Below are 24,455 nucleotides of genomic sequence, written 5' to 3' on the forward strand. Positions count from 1 at the left end.
TTGAATATTTGATCCGCGGTCCCTCGCCGCCCCAAATCTGTTACAGATGTGAATCAGAATTGACCCTCTCGTTCCGATGCTCGAGTCGATCGGGGGAGCGCGAATGTTCCCCTTTTCAGTAAAGATTCCTGAGTGTGGTCACTCGTGGGGTTGCTTTCCTGGTCCTCTCGTGGCATATACTTTACTCACTGGCTCTCTGGGCTCCAATTCTGACCCTGAGTTCGGAGCTGGCCCATTCAGGTGATGACAGCATATCGCTCAGCTGTGGAGAGACTCCTTGTCTACTCCACACATCGGCTGCACTGCCCCTGCTGTGTGGGCTAGCCTTGCTCTCAGTGCTCATCTCACCTCTTTCTGTAAAGGAAGACATCCTGGAAAGAGCGGTTTAGAGTTACCCCTGGGTCATGTTACCACCATGGCCGTCTCCTGTGGTCGTGAGCAGGGCTGAGGCCGCGTAGATCATGGCTCATGCCATCCTTGCTGCATGAGCCCGGAACTTAAGACTAACACTGCTGCACTCCACTCACCGTCCTGGAGGCACTTCCTGCCATCAGCTAAGCTGGTGGAGATGCCATAAGAAATGGACCAGGGCTCTCAGACAACTGCATGTTTTTGTCTCCAGCCTGGTAGATTTAAAGTTGTATCGACTGACTTGCTGTTATCAGGGAACACAGGGTTGTGTAACACATCTTGCCCATTAATCTTATAATTCTGCTAGAGTTTATCAAGGATGGTATTAGAATGTTCAGGGATTCTAAGAAACTTTTAATATCACAAAAACACCTTCAGAGGTACTTCCAAAATGTGTTATGAGCACCACTTATGTGCCTGACAACAGTGCCAGGTGTTGAACAGAACCCCCCTGGCTCCTGCCCACGGGAAGCTTGCTTTCAGAAGCTGGAACCCAGGTGCCACCTGCTGCTTTGCTGAGGTTAGCTCTAAGGACAGATGGTCAACCCAATTAAGCATCACCTGATGCTGAGGAGACAGTTCGCACATCTCAGGCTGGTTGCTGGTGCCCAGGTGAAAACCATTAGCAAATTATCTTGCAGGAGCAACTCCAGTACTCCTACCCAAGTCTGCCTTTGCTTTTTCCCGTGGTCTCTAGAACCTTAGAACCTACCACGTCATTTACTTATTTGTTGTGGTTGTTGCTTACTGCCCGCGTCTCAGCCAGAGCTCATGCTCCAGTGGGCAGGGGTCTGGGTGTGTTTGTCACTTATGCATCCCATGTGCCTAGGCACTTAGTAAATACTTGTTGTGGAGCCAATGACTGTGCTGTGTCAGACTGCACAGCAGGTTAATGAACAGCTGATAGACTGTGCTGGGCGTCAGGATGACATCTCCCACATTCAGTGGATTGGCTGTGTGCAGGTCTGCTGGTCCAGAGTGGACGGCAGTGAGTGCCTGGGCAGGGGCCACGTGGGGGCCTAAGAGGAATAAGGAAAGAGGAAATGGAGACAAGATAATTAGTAGATCTCTTTAGACATTATTTCAGATAATATGGCAAAATAATTTGATAGAGTAAGGCTGAGATTAATAGCCAAGTTGCAAAGAAAGTAGACTTAATGTCCAAAATCAGAGCATGGTCACGTCTACTGTGACCATGCTGTCCACACTGGAGTTGTGGTGTGTGGATGGGACTCGTTCCAGGAGTGTGTTCAATGCTTGGGGTTACTGGGTATTTATCCGAGGGAAGAGACTCTGGGTAGTTATTAATGACTGGTGACGTCTTTGTGTGTGTGCATGCAGGAGAAATACTGTTACATTTGCCCTGATATAGTCAAGGAATTTGCCAAGTATGATGTGGATCCCCGGAAGTGGATCAAGCAGTACACGGGTATTAATGCGATCAACCAGAAGAAGTTCATCATAGATGTCGGCTACGAAAGGTTTCTGGGACCTGAAATTTTCTTTCATCCAGAGGTAAGATGTTTGCTTTTTGTGTGCTGAAGTATGGCATCTGTGGAGTGATACTGCCACCTGGTGTGCATAAAGATCCGTTCTCTGTGAAGGTCGCTGAGCAAGATAACTGCCTTCGGTGAGGACGACTGGTGTGGGTCACTCTGCAGACTGGTACAGCCTGTGGGCGACGTCTGCTTGATTGATTGTTTCCATTTGCCTCTCCGTAGACTTATCTGTTAAATAGTTAACGATTGATTATACCACGAGTGGTTAGGAAGAAGTTTTAAGAGCAATAGAAGATAATGGAATGGAAATTAATCTCATGTTAATATGAAAACTAATTAATCTCAGGGGCCAAATGAAAGTTGCCTCTGTATAAAAGGGGATAACATAGAACCTTTCCGTCTTTTCTGATCATCCTTCCTCATCCCACTTGTTACGTGAGGACAGTTGGTCCTGCTGTGGTCCCTGCTGCAAGTTAGTTGAAGCTTCTCTCTGAGGACCAGCCTTTCCATTGTTAGTCTTCAAGAGTTACAGATAGCATCACTGTAACTAGTAATCAGAAAGAATTATTGCTACTTTTCCAGAAGTGGTAATTGAGGCAAGATTTTAAGGTTTAAATAAAATGCATTTTATTGGTATTTTGTATTTTCCTGCCTAATTCAGTTTATATTCAATAGGTGGGTTACAAACTGCTGCCTGTTTTTAGATGTGTATGTGACTGTTTTGTACAGGGAAGTGGTACAGAATGTCTGCTGTACTGTAATCTAATATACTCATTCACTCATGCCTTTGCTATTATTGATTTAAAACAGACATAAAACCGACAATGGCCAGTCAGCAACTGGATGTTAGCTTCTTCCCTCCAGGCTATTGTACATTAAAGCTTTCCTTGATTTTAAAATGTACTTAAAATGTCATGTAATTGAATTGTTTATGCTTTAGCTTATTTAACTTAAGGAATTGAATCTAAGGCTATTGACTCAGTAACGTGATAGTTATCCTGTTGATTGTTTCATTTGAAAGCCGCCACCATCGAATCCCCCTCCCCGAGTCTTCTAGCTCAGCTTACAGTGATTTTGCATTGATTGTTTTTTTCTTATATCCTGGCTAATTTTTTCATAATATTAATGTTCATAAGTGATATACTCAGTGTTTCTCATCACATATCATGTACATCATGCCTGTGCTTTTTACAGTCTCTTCTTGGCATGATTCACTGCAGATTCATGACACAGGGCTGGCCTGTCTTTGTTGCTATTTGATATTTTTCCTTCACAAAACCCACACGTTTCCATCTCTTGAGGGGACATATGTTATCACTCCATGCACACATATTCTCATGGGATTCATTTGACTTATCGTTCATTCCAATGTGAAGTTTTTAAAGGTATAGTAAATTCTGTATTTGTTAAAGTTACTTTTTCAAAAGAGTTTTGTCTTATTGAGAGAAATGTGTCATGTTTCTTTTATATTTGTATATTAGTTTGCCAACCCAGATTTTATGGAATCCATCTCAGACGTTGTTGATGAAGTGATACAGAATTGTCCCATCGATGTGCGTCGCCCGCTGTATAAGGTATAAGCTGCCTGGGTAAGGTACTTTGATCTCCTTCCAGAGCTGAAGGCCCGTCATTCTTAACTAGGTTATTAACGTCAACATGCAGACTGTCCTACTTTACCTCCTGTTTCGTAGGATTGGTTAAAGGCCAGTGTAATGGTAAACTGTTTTTCTTGGGGTGCGGATGACTTAAATCTTTGGAAATATGACTCAGTTAACTAGAAGTGTTTAATTTAAATCTTCTAGTATCTTTTATTCTTATCTGGCAAACTTTATTTTAAATTGGACAATTTTAGCCGTATGTATTGACTGAGATATCAAAGTGATACTTCCCCTCCGGCTGTCCACGAATTCCACTGGTCTTGTTTCATGCATATTTAGGTTCACTGCCAAATGTGGTGTTGCCAGAAAGGAGTTAGAGCCTGAAATGAAACAATCAAATAGAAAATGCTCATGTAATATTCTTTCCAGAATTCTTTGATTGCAATGAATTTTGAAACTTGAAATGAGAAAAAGCCAGTCCATGTCATTGTAGGATCAAAGGAAGTAGTGCTGGCAGCCAGATATCGAGGGCAGAGCGTGACGCTCAGTTAGGCTTCCCTTGTCCTTCCTTAACCTCTGCCTGAGTGAGTTGTGTCGTCAGCTCTCAGCCTCGGGAGTTCGTCTTACCTCCCTCACACTCAGGTAGCTGAATTTTAAAGAGAGAGAGTCAGGCTTAGTAAAGAGGGCTTAGTAAATTTTGTTTCATCTATACAGTGGCATACTATGCAGCCTTTAAAAAGAGTGAGGTAAATCAATGTAAATTCAAATGAAAAGCTGTGTATCCTATATATTGTTAGTGAAAAATCAAGTTGTAAAATTTACACGGCATTATTTCACTTTATGTAAAAACATAGTTTGCATATATGGAGATAAGAAAAGATTTGAATGATAAATGTTAAACTCTTAAATAAAATATCTTTGGGGGTGGGAGATGGATAACTTTTACTTTCTACTTTTAGTGTTTTAAAATTGTTTGAAATTTTATAGTTAAATGTTATTTTTATTATTGGAAAAAATTTTCCTATAAAGCCAGCTTTTTATGGATGAAAATGAATTATAATTCTACTTTTATTTGTTGCATATCCTTTAATTAATTAATTAACACCTCTTTCCTCCAATAAAATGTGCATGAAAGGGAAACTAAAGACAGACTGGAGTGTTAAAGTTTAGTAAAATAGCGTGTCTCGTTCTCCACATTTCTTAAATCTCACTTTAACACTAGCTGTGTCGTCTTGTCCCTGAAAGCAAGGGACAAGTGTACACTGCTCAGTCTTCATTTCATCATAATGGATGCGAAACTTCTGCCAGCGGTTACCGATTGCTCATGGTGGGTTGAGATTTTTCTCATTTGACAATTTAGTTCACTTTTGGTGGATTCGTAGGACTCTTGAAGTAGGGAGTGCCTTGGAGAGTGTGTAGAGTAGATGACGACAGTGAGCCCGGAGATGGGAAAGGAGGCAAAACTAGGGTGCTGGGTCAAAGGGAGCAGACTGGTCTTGCACTTTTGTTTGGTCTTGCTTTCTCTCTTGTCACTGGACAAGTTCCTTCACCTCGGCGATTTGGACTGGTAGATTGGGCAAGCCCACACAGTCTCTGCTCTTGGAAAAGATGAGTCTTTCCCTTTGCTGTTCCTTGTGCAGGGTACCCTGAAAGAGGCAGCCTCGCGTGTCTTCCCTTGTAGGGCATCCACTCCTTCTTGCCTGCCTGGTAATTCCACTGCAATGCCATTTTCAGTCTTGGACTGAAAGACTAAGTCATATTCTCTCCCCAATTTTAATCCTTCTTGTCTCTAATGACTCTTTCCCAGGTTTAGGTACCAAACCCAATATACGGCCTTGGCCTCAGGTGGCTTTCTACCACGCCTACATCTGACATGATGAATTGCACATGAGTGCAGTTTCCACACTGTCACATTTTTCTCTCGTTTGCTTGCCTTGTCTCACTAGTTTATAAAGCTTCCTTGAGTTCAAGGTTAGTATGTTTCATTTTGCAGTTAGCACAGTGTTATTAATAATTTAATAAGTCCAAGAAGGATTAAAAGTGGGGAGAGAATATGACTTACAGGGAGAGGAGAAAAGAGGAGTTTTGGGGGCCTAGAAACGAGAAAGTCTTCTGCAGAGGCTGCTGAGGTACGTTACTGTGCCTGAGTAGATTTCCCTCTTCACCACTCTTGGGACATCTAGCCTTAAATTTCCATCTGCTTCCTAGACACTTCCCAGTGACTGCCTTGTAGTCACCACAAAAGCTGTACAGGCATACCTTATTTTATTGTGCTTTGTAGATACTGTGGTTTTTACAGATTGAAGGTTTGTGGCAACCCTGCGTCGAGCAGGTCTGTCGGTGCTGTTTTTCCAACAGCATTTGCTCACTTTGTGTTTCTGTGTCAAATTTTGGTAATTCTCGCAATATTTCGTTCTTTTTAAAGATTGGCACCTGAGCTAACAACTGTTGGCAATCTTCTTTTTTTTTTTCCTGCTTTTTCTCCCCAGATCCCCTCAGTACATAGTTGCATATTTTAATTGTGGGTCCTTCTAGTTGTGGCATGTGGGATGCCGCCTCAGCATGACCTGATGAGCCGTGCCATGTCTGCACCCAGGATCCGAACCACTGAAACCCTGGGCTGCCAAAGCGGAGCACGCAAACTTTACCACTTGGCCACGGACTTTACCACTTGGCCACGGGGCTGGCCCCTCTCACAATATTTCACACTTTTTCATTGTTACTGTATTTGTTGTGGTGATGTGTGATTAGTGATCTTTGATGTTACTATTGTAATTGTTTTGGGGTGCCACAGACTATGTCTTTATAAGACCGTGAACTTAATAAATGCTGTGTGTGTTCCGACTGCTCCATCGGCCAGCAGCCCCCGTCTCCCTCTCCTTGGACCTTCCTATTCCCTGAGACACCACAATACTGAAACTAGGCCAGTTAATAACCCTGCAGTGGCCGCTAAGTGTTCAAGAGGAAGGAAGAGTCGTCCATCATTCATTTTGAATCAAAAGCTAGAAATGATTAAGCTCAGTGAGGAAGGTATGTTGAAAGCTGAGATAGGCCAAAGGCTAGGCCTGTTGTGCCAATTAGCCACATTGTGAACGCAAAGGAAAAGTTCTTGAAGGAAATTAAAAGTGCTACTCCAGTGAACACACAAATGATAAGAAAGCAAATAGCCTATTGCTGACATGGAGAAAGTTTTAGCGGTCTGGACAGAAGATCAAACCTGCCACAGCATTCCCTTAAGCCAAAGCCCAGTCCAGAGCAACGCCCTAACTCTCTTCAATTCTGTGAAGGCTGAGAGAGGGGAGGAAGCTGCAGAAGAAAAGTCTGAGGCTAACAGAGCTTGGCTCACGAGGTTGAAGGAAAGAAGCGTCTCCGTGACATAAAGGTACAGGGTGAAGCAGCAGGTGCTGACGTAGAAGCTGCAGCAGGTTACCCCGAAGATCTGGCTGAGAGAATCAGTGAAGGCGGCTGCACCAAACAACAGATCTTCGATGCAGCTGCAACAGCCTTATATTGGAGGAAGATCCAGCTAGGACTTTCACAGCTGGAGAGGAGAAGTCAATGCCTGGCTTCAAAGGACAAGCTGACTCTCTTGTTAGGGGCTAATGCAGCTGGTGACTTTGAGTTGAAGCCAGTGCTCATTTACCATTCTGAAAATCCTAGGGCCCTTGAGAATTTTGCTAAATCGACTCTGCTTGTGTTCTGTAAATGGAGCAACCAAGCCCGGATGACATCACACCTGTTTACAGGAAACATGGTTTCCTGAATATTTAAGCCCACTATTGAGACTTACTGCTCAGAAAATTCCTTTCAGAATATTATTAGTCATTGACAATGTATCTGGTACCCAAGAGCTCTGATGGAGATAGACAATGAGATTAATGTTGTTTTCGTGCCTTCTAACACAATATCCATTCTGTAGGCCATGCATCAAGGAGTAATTTCAACTTTCAAGTCTTATTTAAGAAATGCGTTTAGTAAGGCTGTAGCTGCCGTAGATAGTGATTCCTCTGATGGATCTGGGCAAAGTAAATTGAAACTCTGGAAAGGATTCACCATTCTAGATGCCATTAAGAACATTCATGATTCCTGGGAAGAGGTCAAAATATCAACAGTAACAGAGTCTGGAAGAAGTTGATTCCAACCCTCATGGATGACTTTGAGGGTTCAAGACTTCAGTGGAGGAAGTAACTGCGGATGTGGTGGAAACAGCAAGAGAACTGAATTTAGAAGTGGAGCCTGAAGAGGTGACTGAATTCCTGCAATCTCATGATAGAAATTTAACGGATAAGGAATTGCTTCTTATGGGTGAGCAAAGAAAGTGGTTTCTTGAGATGAAATCTACTCCTAGTAAAGATGCTGTGAAGGTTGTTGAAATGACAACACAGGATTTAGAATGTGACATGAACTTAGTTGAAAAGCAGCGGCAGGATTTGAGACGATTGAGTCCAATTTTGAAAGTTCTACTGTGGGGAAGGTACCATCCAACAGCATCGCATGCCACAGAGAAATTGTTCGTGAAAGGAAGGGTTGATCGATCCTGCAGACTTCACTGTTGACTTATTTTAAGAAATCCCACAGCCACTCCAGCCTGCAGCAACCACCACCCTTACCAGTCAGCAGCCATCAACATGGAGGCAAGACCCTCCACCAGCAAAAAGATACATCTTGCTGACGGCTCAGATGATGGTTAGCATATTTTAGCAATGAAGTGTTTTTTAGACATAATGTGATTGCACACTTACTAGAATACAGTATAGTGTAAACATAACTTTTATGTGTACTGGGGAATCAAAAACTTTGTGTGACTTGCGTTATTGCGATATTCGCTTTGTTGCGGTGGTCTGGACCCGGGCCTGCGATGTCTCTGAGGTGTGCATGTATGTACGCGATCCCTGCTTGTCATTTCGTCTCTTAAATTCAGTGCTCTTCTCCCAGCCACCCTAACTAGAAACGTTCGGCTCCATCAAAAGCGGCTGCCCAGGGGTCGGATCTAGAGACACTCATGGTGTTACGTCGTCTATTTAGGGGACACGAGCTAGTGGTTAGTTAAAAACGTTGCTTCAGAGTCATTCTTCTAGTGGGTGTACAGGAGAGAGGAGGAAAGGGGTGTGGCTTGTCTGCTTCCCTTATTTGGAGTAATTATTTTGGGCACCGATGGATGTGTACATTAGCAGGTTCCTGTGGTTCGTTGGCTGTAGGAGGTGAGAGCAGAATCCAGGGTAGAGAAGGTTGAGAATGATGGGATGAAGAAGCCAAAATGAAAATGTGGTTTGGGCGAGGATCAGGAACGGCAGCGTAACAAATACATGGGCATTTAACCCGATTGACTTCATTTCCTAGTATTTTTAAAGCCTTAGGTTTCTATCAACTCTATACCTAGGAAGTTGGAGAAAATGACCGAACTTCTAAATGTAAATTTTTAATTTTTAAAATTTTTTTAAACGTTTTTTTCTTTTTTCCCCAAATCCCCCCAGTACATAGTTGTATATTTTAGTTGTGGGTCTTTCTAGTTGTGGCATGTGGGACGCTGCCTCAGCGTGGCCTGATGAGCGGTGCCATGTCCGCACCCAGGATCTGAACCAGTGAAACCCTGGGCTATCGCAGAGGAGCATGTGGACTTAACCTCTCGGCCACAGGGCCGGCCCTTCAATGTAAATTTTTCAAATGATAAGAAATTTCGGATTTGCTTTTTTGTGATCACTTGCTCTCCAGGTGCCTCATTATCGTTGTTCAGAAACAACCTTAAGTGTCTCCATTTCTGAACAGGTTTTCCTTGAAGAAATCATGTTGTTATTCACAGACTTTGAAAAGATCCTTTATTAAATAGCTAGAATTTATTTGAGTGTTTGTATGTGCCAAGAACTGACGGTTTCCTCACCACCGTCTCATGAGGGAGCTGCTGTTTCTGCCCGTTTCCCGGATGAGACTGATGGACACTGCCTGAGGTGCGCTCCGGTCAGCGCTGCTGTGTCTCCTGAGGCCTCTCGTGTGCAGGGACTTTGAGAGGAGCTTGGAACGCGTTGCGTCTTTTAATCCTCACACACGTCTGTTGAGGTTGAGGTTGATAATACGCTCCTTCTTTACAGATCAGGAAATGGAGTTTTGAGGGGTAAGTGCTAGGTGAGATCACAGCTAGCTGCTGGGTGGCCCAGTAGACCGTGAGTCCATTTCCCACATAGTTGAAAACTCACGCTTTGTCCACCACGTCACACTGGAAATGATGTAAAATGTAGAAGGAAGCTGATTCTCCAGAGAGGGAAGCCCTGACTACTTCACCGTTAGGATGGTCATTTCTTCGCTATGGTTTTGGAAGAGTGTTAGCCTTGCCCTGGTTGTCAGGTTTGTGCCAGTAAGTCTCGAGCTCCATCAGCTGTAAGAACTCGTCTGTGGGGCCTCTGCAATGTTACTGCACCCCGTAAGTGACTGAGGACTCCAATAGATTGAGAGGGGAGGCCTGAATGTGGGAGTTGACCATGTTTTTCTCCTTGCCACGTGGCCAGGCTCCGTAGCCCGTGGGAAAGGAGGGACACAAATGGGACCGCCCCCTTTGCCACCTTTGTAAGAAAGCAAGTGGACTAGAACGTTACCGGAAAAATGAACCCTGACATCTCTGTGCCTAACAGTGGAGGTGTGCTTCCTCGCTCACGGGACAAATCCATTGTGAGGTGGCACCCCCAGAAACGTCACCTCGTGGGTCACCCTGCTGGGGAGCCAGCTGGCAGGCCACCTCAGCTGTCCTCCCTGGGCGAGCACTGTCACAGGGCCCAGCCGCACTGCCGGGCCCCGGGACTGGGGAGGTGACAGAGCATCTGCTGGGCACCACTGCCTCGGCCACAGCCACCACGAAAGGGACTTGTTTCCAAAACAAGGGGCTTGATTTGCTCAAATTTAAGTTTCATATCGAGGCCTAGAAATGGCTTTTTCTGCATGTTAACCTGCCAATAATGGCTGTTGTCATAGTGCTTTTTCCCCAGGTGATTTTAGATGGAGGATGGCCAACCTTTTCTGCGAAGAGCCAGATGGTCAATATTTTCGGCTTTGCGGCCTGTTAGGCCTCTGTCACACTTACTCGTGCTGCCGGAGTGGCCGTGGACGACATGTGAGCGACCAGGAGGGGCTGAGTTCCTGGGAACTTTAGTGACGAAAGCAGGCAGCCTCTTGTGGACCTGTGAGTAATGACTTCGGGAACCCAGTTCTACCACTTGCCAGATTAGGCCTCATTGAGGCCGTGCGTGTGAAGGCAGGACCTCTGTTCATCGCCCGCGGTCCACGCTGCTTTCAGGAAGGACGGCCTAAGAGTTACTGTCGGACTCCTTTCACTTCGGATTCGTGGCTCCGCCAGCAAAGGGCAGAGTCACAGACTGCTCGGCCAGCGCCCTGCCAGCTTGCTTTCCAGAGGCCGTCCCCCTTTTTCCCAGACGGGTTCACACTGCGTGGGGTCGTGGAGGGCGCTCCTGGGGCGTCTTGGGCTGCGGCTTCGTTGTAGGATTCTCTCTGTTCCTTTGGTCCTGTCTTCCTGACTCCGACTCCTCCTGAGCGTGGACGTGAGCTTGCCATGGAAAGAACCTTCCACTTCAGCTTCTGTGTTCGTGAGGCCTACAGATGTGTGGGTTCGTGGGGTTTTTAATAATTCTGAGCCACTCTTCTAGTTAGAAGATGTGCTGCGATCTGCTGCGGAGCGTGCGTTGCCACACTCCATAGAGCTAACGTTTCCGTGTCTTCAGGTGGCATATCTTTCCTTTCCAGTCCTCTTATCACTGTCACCCTTGTCTCTGTGACTGATGTTTCTTCCTACCTGCCAGGCCCACTCTTGTCAGTGGCCCTAGCACCTGCCACCGCTTAAAAGGTACTCAGTAGACCAGTAGAGAGTCGGAAGCATGGTCCCCGTGCCCAGATACTCGCAATTGAAAACGGGGAGCAGCATGCCTGCTGAGCCTTGATGCATTCCCGGGACAGATGAGGTGCCCCCCAGGAGTGTGGAGGCGGCTTCCTGACCTCTGCCATCGTGTGCGACCCCAGGTCCCCACAGCCTGCTATGAGAAGGTGTGGTGGCCAAATGGGCTCGAGTGGAACCCCAGAGACCCCACAGGAGAGATTTCTGAGCCAGCTCCTTGGTGCCCTGAGGGACTGCTGTTCGCTGTAAGGGAAGTCGTCTCTGCTTTGCAGAGCCTGCTTCTAGAGGCACCGTGTAGACAGTTGGGCCAGGACGTCTTAGATTTTCCAGACTCCGTCTCCGTAACTGTTGGTGGAGTTTGTTAGGATGAGGCTATCGGAGGAGGCTTGCTTTAGGCTCTAATGGAAACTTCTGAGACCTTCCTGGTCGTCGCGTTAACCTCACTCAGGCTAATAGACAAGAAAGCGGAGGTGGTGGAAGAGAGAATAAAAGGTGGCTTTGGGGCTGGCCCCGTGGCCAAGTGGTTAAATTTGCATGCTGTGCTGTGGCAGCCCAGGGTTTCGCCGGTTCTGATCCTGGGCGCGGACATGGCACTGCTCATCAAGCCATGCTGAGGGGGTGTCCTGTATGCCACAACTAGAAGAACCCACAACTAAGAATATACAACTATGTACTGGTGGGCTTTGGGGAGAAAAAGGAAAAAAATAAAATCTTAAAAAAAAAAAAGGTGGCTTTGAAAATTTAGAATCTTTAAAAAAGCAAAAGAGTTTTTTTAGATGAAAGTAGTCATAATCTAATTTTTACTTCAGTCTGGCCCGTAAGTAAGAAGGATTTACATGCCTCCTTTCTCTGTTCAGCCTCTCAGTATATTGGAGGCTGGGGCTGAGAGGACTCATGTGTGAGGGCCAAGTCTTGGTAGGCCTGTAGTTTCCCCAGGAGGCCCAGTCATCACAAGGAGCAGGTGCTGCTGGAATCCAGGTCTTTTCAGCCTGGCCGCCCATGGGCATCACCCCAGGAGATCTTAAAAGCTCCCTGGATGATGCTCATGTGCAGCTAGATTGAGAACCACTGTTAGCAACTAGTTCACTCGTGGATTAGTCGGTGTTTGGTGGCTTTCCTGCGTGTGAGGGCAAAGCTGATTCTGAGCTGCTTGGTAACGCAAGTGGGTGTCTTTTCCTGAGTTCGGTTTATCAGGTATTGGAGTGCTTACTAAACACAAGACACCATTGTTGTTAAATGAGAGGATTTAAGTATGTATGAGAGGCGGTTCTTGTCTTTAAGAGCTTATAAAAAAGCTAAAAGTAATACCGAAATAATTCTAATGGGAGCCACTACAAGCTAAATGTCACTACAGCGAATTATGCAAGTCACGGTAGCTGAGAGGAGGGCAAATGTGTTTAATAGAGCGGATTGGGAAAGGCTTCCAGAAGGCCGCATCTGAGCTGAGTCTGAGGGCTTGGCCTGCAGAGCTGAGGTGGGGAGACAAGCCAGGTGGAGGGAACTTGATGAGCACAGGTGGCGGCGGAGCAGGGCAGCTGTTCCAGAATCTGTTAAGGTGGAGCCTGAGGCGTATGGAAGGTGGTGGGGACCAAATCCAGGAGGGAGGGTGCGGCCAGCAAGGAAATATTTTAAACACTGCTTTAACTGTGGGGTGGGAGTTGTTGAAAATTCATATTCATTATGTTTGTCAAGCAGATGTGAATACATCTTGATATAGTTCAAAGATTGATTTTTTTCTGTAAGCAATTGCTTGAATTAGGTATATATATTGTAATTATGTTAATGCCTTTAAATCAGAAAGCATGTTGCAAGGTAAATGACTTCTGTTATTTTTTCTTAATGTTGATAAGTTCAAATCTCTAATATTTGAGAGAGAAAAATACATATTTTAAGATATCATTGGTTTTTTCAGCCGTTTTCAAAATAGGCCTCTTATTCAGATGGAATCCTGATTAGAGCCTAGTGTGTGAACAGGTGAGAGAGCTGCTCTGTGTGGGGGGTGGACAGAGCAGGTCCAGAGCTCTGCTCGTTCAGCCCCGACTCCATACTCGTATTTTCCCCGTAACTCTTAACTGACGCTTTCCGCTGCTGGAGCCAAAAGTGGCCCGATCTTTGTGTTCCTGGGGAGGGAGAGTGCGGCTGACAACTGAACGCTGACTTGCCAGTTGAGAAGAACTTTCAGGGCTTGCTCGTTGTTAGTTGTGACATCGCCCGTGACCAGGCTGCTGTTTAGAGCCCGCCCTGAGGTCCGCGGACTTTCCTCTGGGACACCGTGGGGCGTCACACAGCCCACATTTTAGAAATAGGTTTGTTCTAACTTTGCTGGGATTGTAGGCCTTGGGTTAGTTTCAGAGTAAAAAAGCTCTTGTCCCTAAAGAGAGACAGCCTTTCCAGAATACGGTATAGAGAGAGTTACCAGGAGCTTCTGATGGAGTTGTCTTAGCCTGTGGCGAGTGTCACGTGGCGACTTCTCCGTGAGCAGGTGACATCGCGCCTGCAGTTAACTGCGGGGTCCGTTAGAGTTGCACGGGGTGCTGGGTAGGTGGTACCGTGCGTCCGTCAGATTGGGTTAAGAATGAGAATAGAGCTTCCAGCACCAAATATACTTGGCATTAAGGAATGGGAATTTGTTATTTTTAATACCATATTAGGTATTAGTTAAATGAACTTACTATTAATATAGACCTTATTGTAAGTCTTTCTGACTAGACATCAGGTGACTGACAGGCTGTGTGTAGTGTTAATACTGTTGTGTGCTACGGCATTCCTTACTAGCATAAAGACAGGCCCTCTCCGTTTTTAGAGGTGGTTTACAGTTGAGACTTTCATTTGACATAATGAAGTAAACACTTGTCCTGTTGGAATTGTCGAGGGCGACGGAGGAGTCCAGTCGGCCCGTGAACTTGAGTGACAGGTGGAGCCGTGCGCGGAGTGAAAGGCGTGCTTGCAAACAGGCCCGCAGCCGTTCCGCAGGTCGGGGGAAAGCAGGGAAAACAGTTTACTGCAGAAAGTCTGGACTCTACAGATGAGCAGACTATTGTTTCTAACTTAGAATGCATTTAGAAAATATGAGCATTACCAAAATCTTTGATGAAGAAAACAGAAGTCACTCCTCTCTAATCACTGCATATCAGTTATGACTTTGACTGTCTTTCTCTTTGCTTTTTGAAATATAAATAGGTAGATATATCATGCTGTGTTTATATTTTGTATCCTATATATTAACTTAGCATTATGTTGTGAACAGTTTCTTAAGTAATTAACATTAACATTCTTTTTTTTTTTTTCCTGGTGAGGAAGATTGTCCCTGAGCTGACATCTGTGTCAGTCTTCCTCTATTTTATTTGTGGGACACTGCCACAGCATGGCTTGACGAGTGGTGTGTAGGTCCATGCCTGGGATCCAAAACCACGAACTCAGGGCTGCTGAAGGGGGGCACTATGCCATGGGGCCCAGAAATGTTCTTTTTTTTTTTTTTGAATTTTTTTCCAGCTTTATTAAGATATAACAAACATATAATAGTGTGTAAGCTTAAGGTGTACAATGTGTTGATTTGATACACAGATATTGCAAAATGATTACCACCATAGCATTAGCTAACACCATCAAGTTACATAATTACCTTTTTGTGTGTGTGGTGAGAACATTTAAGATCTACTCTCTTAGCAACGTGCAAGTATATAATACAGTATTATTAACTATAATAACCATACTGCATGTTAGATCCCCAGAACTCAATTGTCTTATAGGCAGAACTTTGTACTCTTTGACCAACATCTCCCCATTTCCCTCTAGATCTATCTCCAGGTTGGATTTCCTTCTTTCTTGTGTCTGAATAATATTCCCTTCGTGTGTGCATACATAGATACATACATACATATGTGTATATGTATACATATACCACATCTTGTTTGTCCGTTCATCCATCCACGAACACTTGTTTCCATGTCTTGGCTGTTGTGAACAATGCTGCAATGAACATGGGAGTGCAGATATCTCTTCAAGATCCTGTTTTCTTTGCCTTTGAATATATACCCAGAAGTGGAATTGCTGGATCATAGAGTAGGTCTATTTTTTTTTTTTTTTCAAATTTTAATAATTTTTTTTTTTTTATTAATGTTATGATAGATTACAACCTTTTGAGATTTCAGTTGTACATTTTTGTTAGTCATATTGTGGGTACACCACTTCCCCCTCCGTACCCTCCCCCCACCCCCCCTTTTCCCTGGTAACCACCGTTCAGATCTCCTTCTCAATATACTAATTTCCACCTATGAGTGGAGTCATATAGAGTTCGTCTTTCTCTGACTGACTTATTTCGCTTAACATAATGCCCTCGAGGTCCATCCACGTTGTTGTGAATGGGCCAATTTCGTCTTTTTTTATGGCTGAGTAGTATTCCATTGTGTATATATACCACATCTTCTTTATCCAATCATCAGTTTCTGGGCATGTAGGCTGGTTCCACGTCTTGGCTATTGTAAATAATGCTGCGATGAACATAGGGGTGCAACGGACTCTTGAGATATCTGATATCAGGTTCTTAGGATAGATACCCAGTAATGGGATGGCTGGGTCATAGGGTATTTCTATTTTTAACTTTTTGAGAAATCTCCATACTGTTTTCCATAGTGGCTGTACCAGTTTGCATTCCCACCAACAGTGTATGAGGGTTCCTCTTTCTCCACAACCTCTCCAACATTTGTCGTTCTTGGTTTTGGATGTTTTTGCCAATCTAACGGGGGTAAGGTGATATCTTAGTGTAGTTTTGATTTGCATTTCCCTGATGATTAGCGATGATGAACATCTTTTCATGTGTCTATTGGCCATATTCATATCTTCTTTTGAGAAATGTCTGTTCATGTCCTCTGCCCATTTTTTGATCGGGTTGTTTGTTTTTTTGTTGTTAAGCAGTGTGAGTTCTTTGTATATTATGGAGATTAACCCTTTGTCGGATAAGTGGCTTGTAAATATTTTTTCCCAATTAGTGAGCTGTTTTTTTGTTTCAATTCTGTTTTCCCTTGCCTTGAAGAAGCTCTTTAGTCTGATGAAGTCCCATTTGTTTATTCTTTCTATTGTTTCCCTCAACTGAGGAGTTACAGTGTCCGAGAAGATTCTTTTGAAACTGATGTCAAAGAGTGTACTGCCTATATTCTCTTCCAAAAGACTTATTGTCTCAGGCCTAATCTTTAGGTCTTTGATCCATTTTGAGTTTATTTTGGTGTGTGGTGAAAAAGAATGGTCGATTTTCAATCTTTTGCATGTGGCTGACCAGTTTTCCCAGCACCATTTGTTGAAGAGACTTTCTTTTCTCCATTGTAGGCCCTCTGCTCCTTTGTCGAAGATTAGCTGTCCATAGATGTGTGGTTTTATCTCTGGGCTTTCAATTCTGTTCCATTGATCTGTGGACCTGTTTTTGTACCAGTACCATGCTGTTTTGATCACTGTAGCTTTGTAGTATGTTTTGAAATCTGGGATTGTGATTCCGCCGGCTTTGTTTTTCTTGCTCAGGATTGCTTTAGCAATTCGCGGTCTTTTGTTGCCCCATATGAATTTTAGGATTGTTTGTTCAATTTCTGTGAAGAATGTTCTTGGGATTCTGATTGGGATAGCATTGAATCTGTATATTGCTTTAGGTAGTATGGACATTTTAACTATGTTTATTCTTCCAATCCATGTGCAAGGAATGTCTTTCCATCTCTTTATGTCATCGTCAATTTCTTTCAAGAAAGTCTTGTAGTTTTCATTGTATAGATCCTTCACTTCCTTGGTTAAGTTTATCCCAAGGTATTTTATTCTTTTCGTTTCGATTGTGAATGGGATAGAGTTCTTGAGTTCTTTTTCTGTTAGTTTATTGTTAGTGTATAGAAATGCTACTGATTTATGCACGTTAATTTTATACCCTGCTACTTTGCTGTAGTTGTTGATTATTTCTAATAGTTTTTCTGTGGATTCTTTGGGGTTTTCTATGTATAAGATCATGTCGTCTGCAAACAACGAGAGTTTTACTTCTTCGTTACCTATTTGGATTCCTTTTATTTCTTTTTCCTGCCGAATTGCTCTGGCCAGCACCTCCAGTACTATGTTGAATAGGAGTGGTGAAAGTGGGCACCCTTGTCTTGTTCCTGTCCTCAGAGGGATGGCTTTCAGCTTTTGTCCGTTGAGTATGATGTTGGCTGTGGGTCTATCATATATGGCCTTTATTATGTTGAGGTACTTTCCTTCTATACCCATTTTACTGAGGGTTTTTATCATAAATGGGTGTTGGATCTTGTCGAATGCTTTCTCTGCGTCTATTGAGATGATCATGTGGTTTTTGTTTTTCATTTTGTTGATGTAGTGTATCACATTGATTGACTTGCGGATGTTGAACCATCCCTGTGTCCCTGGTATAAATCCCACTTGATCATGGTGTATAATCTTTTTGATGTATTGCTGTAATCGGTTTGCCAAAATTTTGTTGAGGATTTTTGCATCTATGTTCATCAGTGATATCGGCCTGTAGTTCTCCTTCTTTGTGTTGTCCTTGTCAGGTTTGGGGATCAGAGTGATGTTGGCTTCATAGAATGTGTTAGGGAGTTCTCCATCTTTCTCAATTTTCTGGAACAGTTTGAGGAGAATGGGTATTAAGTCTTCTTTGAATGTTTGGTAGAATTCTCCAGAGAAGCCGTCTGGTCCTGGACTCTTGTTTTTGGGGAGGTTTTTGATTACCGTTTCTATTTCCTTACTTGTGATAGGTCTATTCAGATTCTCCATTTCTTCCTGATTCAGTTTGGGGAGATTGTAGGAATCTAGGAATTTGTCCATTTCTTCCAGGTTGTTCAATTTGTTGGCATATAGTTTTTCATAGTATTCTCTTATGATCTCTTGTATTTCATTGGTATCTGTTGTGATTTCTCCTCTGTCATTCCTGATTTTATTAATTTGCGATTTCTCTCTTTTTTTCTTGGTGAGTCTGGCTAGGGGTTTGTCAATTTTGTTAATTTTTTCAAAGAACCAACTCTTTGTTTCATTGATCCTTTCTATTGTCTTTTTTGTTTCAATATCGTTTATTTCTGCTCTTATTTTTATTATTTCCCTCCTTCTACTGACTCTGGGCTTTGTTTGTTCTTCTTTTTCTAGTTCTCTTAGGTGTCGTTTGAGGTTGCTTACGTGAGCTTTTTCTTGTTTAGTGAGGTGAGCCTGTATTGCAATGAATTTCCCTCTTAGGACTGCTTTTGCTGCATCCCAAATGATTTGGTATGTCGTGTTCTCATTTTCATTTGTCTCCAGATAATATTTGATTTCTTCTTTAATTTCTTCAATGATCCATTGTTTGTTGAGAAGCGTGTTGTTTAGTCTCCACATTTTTGCACCTTTCTCTGCTTTTTTCTTGTAGTTGATTTCTAGTTTAATAGCGTTATGATCAGAAAAGATGCTTGATATTATTTCAACTCTCTTGTATTTATTGCTGTTTGCTTTGGTTCCCAAAATATGGTCAGTCCTTGAGAATGTTCCATGTGCACTTGAGAAGAATGTGTAACCTGCTGTTTTTGGATGAAGTGTTCTATATATATCTATTAAGTCCATCTGGTCTAATTTTTCATTTAATTCTATTATTTCCCTGTTGATTTTCTGTCTGGATATTCTGTCCATTGGTGTTAATGGTGTGTTGAGGTCCCCTACTATTATTGTATTGTTGTTGATGTCTTCTTTTAGTTCTATTAAGAGTTGCTTTACAAATTTTGGTGCTCCTGTGTTGGGTGCGTATATATTTATAAGTGTTATGTCTTCTTGGTGGAGAGTCCCTTTTATCATTATATACTGTCCCTCTTTATCTTTCTTTATCTGTTTTGCTTTGAAATCTACCTTGTCTGATATTAGTATAGCGACACCTGCTTTCTTTTGTTCATTGTTAGCTTGGAGTATTGTTCTCCATCCCTTCACTCTGAGTCTGTGTTTGTCTTTGGGGCTGAGGTGTGTTTCCTGGAGGCAGCATATTGTTGGATCTTGTTCTTTGATCCATCCTGCCACTCTGTGTCTTTTGATTGGGGAGTTCAATCCATTTACATTTAGAGTGATTATTGAGACGTGGGGGCCTTCCACTCCCATTTTGTGTCTTGTTTTCCGGTTTTCTTCAGTTTCCTTTGTTTCTCGTCCCATGGTTTAATCTGTTCTGATGTAGAGCTGCTACTCTCTGTTGTTGTCCTTCTACTTATCTCCTCTGCTCTTGGTTTTGTAGCCCCTTTCCTTTTTTGGATTTTTCAGGAGTGAGGGTTTTCCTGAGGATTTCCTGAAGAGGAGGTTTTGTGGCAATGAACTCCCTTAATTTTTGTTTATCTGGGAAAGTTTTTATTTCTCCATCGTATTTGAAGGATATTTTCGCTGGGTAGAGAATTCTCGGCTGTAGATTTTTGTCCTTCAGATTTTTGAATATATCATTCCACTCTCTTCTAGCCTGTAAAGTTTCTGCTGAGAAATCTGCTGATAGCCTGATGGGGGTTCCTTTGTAGGTTAGTTTCTTTTGCCTGGCTGTCCTTAATATTTTCTCCTTGTCGTTGACTTTTGCTAGCTTCACTACTATATGCCGTGGAGTTGGTCTTCTTGCATTGATAAAGTTTGGAGATCTATTGGCTTCTGTCACCTGCAGATCCATCTCCCTCACCAGATTTGGGAAGTTCTCAGCCATTATTTCTTTGAATAGGTTTTCTGCCCCTTTCTCCTTCTCTTCTCCCTCTGGTATACCTATAATCCTTACGTTGCATCTCCTAATTGTGTCTGATAATTCTCGGAGAGTTTCTTCATTTCTTTTAAGTCTTGCTTCTCTCTCCTCCTCTGCCTGCAACAATTCTATATTGCCATCTTCCAAATTGCTAATTCTTTCCTCCATATTATCGGCCCTACTGTTCAGAGCATCTAGATTTTTCTTAATCTCCTCTATTGTGTTCTTCATTTCCAATATTTCTGTTTGGTTCTTCTTTATCGTATCAAACTCTTTTGTGACATAGCTCCTGAACTCGTTGAGTTGTCGGTCAGAATTCTCTCTTAACTCATTGAGAATCTTAATGATGGCTGTTTTGAAGTCGTCATCATTTAGGTTATATATCTCATTTTCTTTGGGATTGTTTTCTGTGTATTTGTTACCTTCTTTCTGTTCTGGAGATTTAATGTATTTTTTCATATTGCTTGATGTTGTTGATTTGTGCCTCCGCATGGAGATAGAGTTTAGTTGCTCCTTTCACTTATTTCAGCTGCTGTGGTGGGGGGAGCCGCTGTTTATACTTCACCAACCAGGAACCCTGTCCGTAGTTGCTAACTGGGCCTGGGCCCCTCTTCGTAGCCACAGTGGCCCTTTGTATTCCCTCCTCTGCCGTGGGGGCCGTCACAGGGGGGCTTCAGGCTGCAGGTGCCTACTGTTGCAGCCCACCTAGATGTGCTCTCTCCTTGGGGTCTGCAACGGTGTTATGGGCTTTTCCAGCGGCCAGGGGTGGGATCACTTATATTTGTTGCTCCGTTGCTCTCTGCACCCACCAAAACTCACTTGTCCTCTATGGGTCGCAGGAGAGCTATTGGCATCTTCTACAGTCTGTGGTTAGTGCACCTAGCTATGCTGCTTTTGCCCTGGGGTCTTCCAGCCTTGTGGCTGGCGGCTGGGTGCCTTCTACTGGTGCTGTGCAGAGGCTTTCCCTAAGGCTGCTGTGAGCCTGTAGGGTTTCCCCCTAGGCTACTAAGCTGGGTCTCTGGAACTCTCTCCAGCCCCAGTCCTCTCCAAGATCTCCGGCAATCCCTAGCCTCACGGGGCAGGCAACGGCAGCTGGGGGTCGCCCCGCCCTCAGGGCTTCTCTCCGGGCCTCTGCCGGGAGCCCTGAATGCTGGGCGTGGCCCCTCTGCTAACGGCAGACAGAGAGTTTTGTCTGCTGCCTGGCGGAGCTCCGGCGCTTCCCCTCCGGGTCGCAAAACCGGCCTTTGAAAGTTCCCCCCGCCCCGGTCCTCTCCGAGATCTCCGGCAATCCCTAGTCCCACGGGGCGGGCAACCGCAGCTGGGGGTCGCCCCGCCCTCAGGGCTTCTCTCCGGGCCTCTGCCGGGAGCCCTGAATGCTGGGCGTGGCCCCTCTGCTAATGGCAGACAGAGAGTTTTGTCTGCTGCCTGGCAGAGCTCCGGCGCTTCCCCTCCGGGTCGCAGGACCGGCCTTTGAAAGTTCCCCCCGCCCCGGTCCTCTCCGAGATCTCCGGCAATCCCTAGCCCCATGGGGCGGGCAACGGCAGCTGGGGGTCGCCGCGCTCTCTGGGATTCTCTCCGGGCCTCTCCCAGAGCCGTGAATGCTCAGCGTGGCCCCTCTGCTAACGGCAGACAGAGAGTTTTGTCTGCTGCCCGGGCGGAGCTCCGGCGCTTCCCCTCCGGGTCGCAGAACCGGCCTTTGAAACTTCCCCCCGCCCCGGTCCTCTCCGAGATCTCCGGCAATCCCTAGCCCCACGGGGCGGGCAAGGGCAGCTGGGGGTCGCCCCGCTCTCTGGGATTCTCTCCGGGCCTCTCCCGGAGCCGTGAATGCTCAGCGTGGCCCCTCTGCTAACGGCAGACAGAGAGTTTTGTCTGCTGCCCGGGCGGAGCTCCGGCGCTTCCCCTCCGGGTCGCAGAACCGGCCTTTGAAACTTCCCCCCGCCCCGGTCCTCTCCGAGATCTCCGGCAATCCCTAGTCCCACGGGGCGGGCAACGGCAGCTGGGAGACCTCCGTGCCCTCCGTGTCTCTCTCTGGGACCCTCCGGGCGCCCGGAGCACCAGGCTGGGTCTCCCCGCGGGCTCAGGTGTGCACCTCCAAAGTTTCCCTCTGCGTTTAGGAGTAATTGCGGGGGGTTTAGGTAGGGTTCTGGTCACCTGTTTCCACCGTCGCTCCTCTGTTGTGTTCTCGCTCCTGGCCTAGATGTGTGTGGATCCTCTGGGGGCGTCCGTTGGAAGAAAGCCGCTTGCGGGTACTAGGCTGCCCGTTGGGGTCGGAGAGTTTTCACCTATTTCCACATCCTCCCGGAGGAAAGTCCATCCGCCTTCCGATGTATAGTCGCGTGGGTGTCTCAGATGTCCTGAGATGTTGTCTGGATATCCTTTGTCAAGCGATAAGTGTCCAAATAATTGTAGACTCGAAGGGCGAGAGACAAAGAGGACTACTCACGGCGCCATCTTGTCAATCCTCCCCCAGAAATGTTCTTTTTAATGAGATCTAATGCTCTATCCTATGTGTGTTTGAGTAGCCAACTCTTCTCCTACATTTAGATTTGTGATACTTTTCTAGCTTAGGTCAAGATTTCTTTCTTCCCCAGGGTGCAATCCGACGCCCATGGCAGTGTGTATTTCATGATGCTTTTGGGTTGGCTTGTTCTGATTTGCGAGTTTGCTGACTGACTGGAGCATGCTTTCTGGCTGAAATGCTCACCTGGGTCAGCAGGTCTCTGAGCACTTTTGAATTTCCGGTCAAAAACCCTAAGTGGGCTTGCCAGAGGAATAACCTGGGGCATTGGGAGAATGTCTTTCCAGAGGATTGCTGACTGCTAGAACTCTCACCCCGCAAGTATACTGGCTGCTGTCGTTCCGTGTGATCAGGAAGCGCTGGTCTGTTTTCTAAGTAAACTGCCTTTAGAATGAATCCCATTGAACTTTGGCTTTTGTTTAAAGTTCCTTGAGAAGTATTATTTTTATATCATAATGCTTAAGAGTATAGGTTCCAGAGCCACACTGTGGGGTTTTCTTCTTGCCTGAGCTACGTACCAGCATGGCGACTGTGTGGGGTTGTGCGGGCTCTTGGAGCATCTGCTTCCTGGTGCGAGGTGGGGTAATTAGCGTAGCTGTCTCATAGAGTTTCTGGGAGGATTCACTTAGATAATCCTCACTGAGGCAAAAGTGCGGTGCTGGTGCATAGGAAGTCCTAAGTAAATATTATTGTTACTGTTTTATCATATTCTGTGAATCCCATGGCCACGAGCATGGGCTCTGAGTCAGACAGATGTGCAGTTTACCAGCTGTGTGGCTTTGGGCACGTTATTTAATGCTGAGCGTTGGTACTTTAATCTGTAAAATGGGGTAGTAAGTTTACAGCTGGGAGGCTTAACTGGGACAGTGACTGTCAGCATCGTAACTGGCACCTGCTAAACGTGTTATTGTTGTTTATAACTGTTCATAGTGGGATAGACCAGGAATTTGAAATGACGTAGTATCAGTTTAGGTTTAATTCAGAGAAAATGCTACAGTTTTATTTTATTTTATTCCAATAAAGTAGGTTATGAAATGTGTGTTTTTCTTGTTTGAATTCAGTTAGGAGAGGAGTTCTGCGATTTAGTAAATCAGTAATCAGATGTGATATGACTCTCAGTGGATTAGTGCATTCGGAGTTTTTCCTTCTTATTACGCCATTCTAGTAAAGACTATGCATTTTGAAAATATAGGGAGAGAGACCTCCCCCAGCTGAAGTTGGTTTATTGGGGTCCAGGGCAGGAGTAGAGGCTCTTGCTGGTGGAGGGAAGGGTTGTTGAGGCGAGGGAAGGGCCTGAGCGCAGACATTTAGTTGGAGTGAGCATGGCTTCTGTGTAGGCCCTGTAAGGTCCATCAGTTCATTTACTCATCGAAAGTGTTTATGGGGAACCTGCTGTGTGCTGGTCGTTGTTCTGGGCACTGTGGGGTTAGCTATGAGTAAAACTGGAAGAAAATCCCTGCCATTGTGGGATTACACTCTTGTGGGGGCAATAGACAAAAATAAATGAATGAGTGAAATACGTAGTATAGCGGTAGGGAGGAAAGTTGCCAGGAAAAGGAGAAAGGGAGTGCGGGGGTTTGGGAGTGTGGGGAGACTCAGTTTCCCCTAGGTGATGGGCAACATTTGAGCAAAGACTTGAGGGGGTGAGGGAGGAAGCCATGTAGATGTTGGGGAGAGGGCAGTCCACACAGCATCTAGGCAGAAGCCTCAGCAGCCCGGAGGCCTTGAGGTAGGGGCAGGCTCATGTGTTCTGGAAGTTTCAAGAAGGCAGTGTGAGTAGAGCGGAGTGCCTAGCTGGAGACAGGAAGGAGACGAGATTGGAAGAGGCAGAGAG

At 44.9% G+C, this 24,455-nt stretch overlaps 1 protein-coding gene across 10 annotated transcripts in view; it reads left to right on the top strand.

The window, feature by feature from the left end:
* Nucleotides 1-24,455, top strand: part of ACTR3B (actin related protein 3B) — an 89,093-nt gene that overhangs the window by 54,285 nt on the left and 10,353 nt on the right. For all 10 annotated transcript variants that reach the window (XM_014828957.3, XM_014828954.3, XM_044765684.2 and 7 more), the window contains 2 exons: nt 1,753-1,926; nt 3,392-3,484. In XM_014828957.3, the coding sequence (XP_014684443.1) occupies nt 1,753-1,926; nt 3,392-3,484 (267 nt within the window). The remainder of the gene's footprint in view (nt 1-1,752; nt 1,927-3,391; nt 3,485-24,455) is intronic.

Source organism: Equus asinus, chromosome 1 (genome assembly GCF_041296235.1).
Source record: "Equus asinus isolate D_3611 breed Donkey chromosome 1, EquAss-T2T_v2, whole genome shotgun sequence".
Lineage (NCBI taxonomy): Eukaryota > Metazoa > Chordata > Mammalia > Perissodactyla > Equidae > Equus > Equus asinus.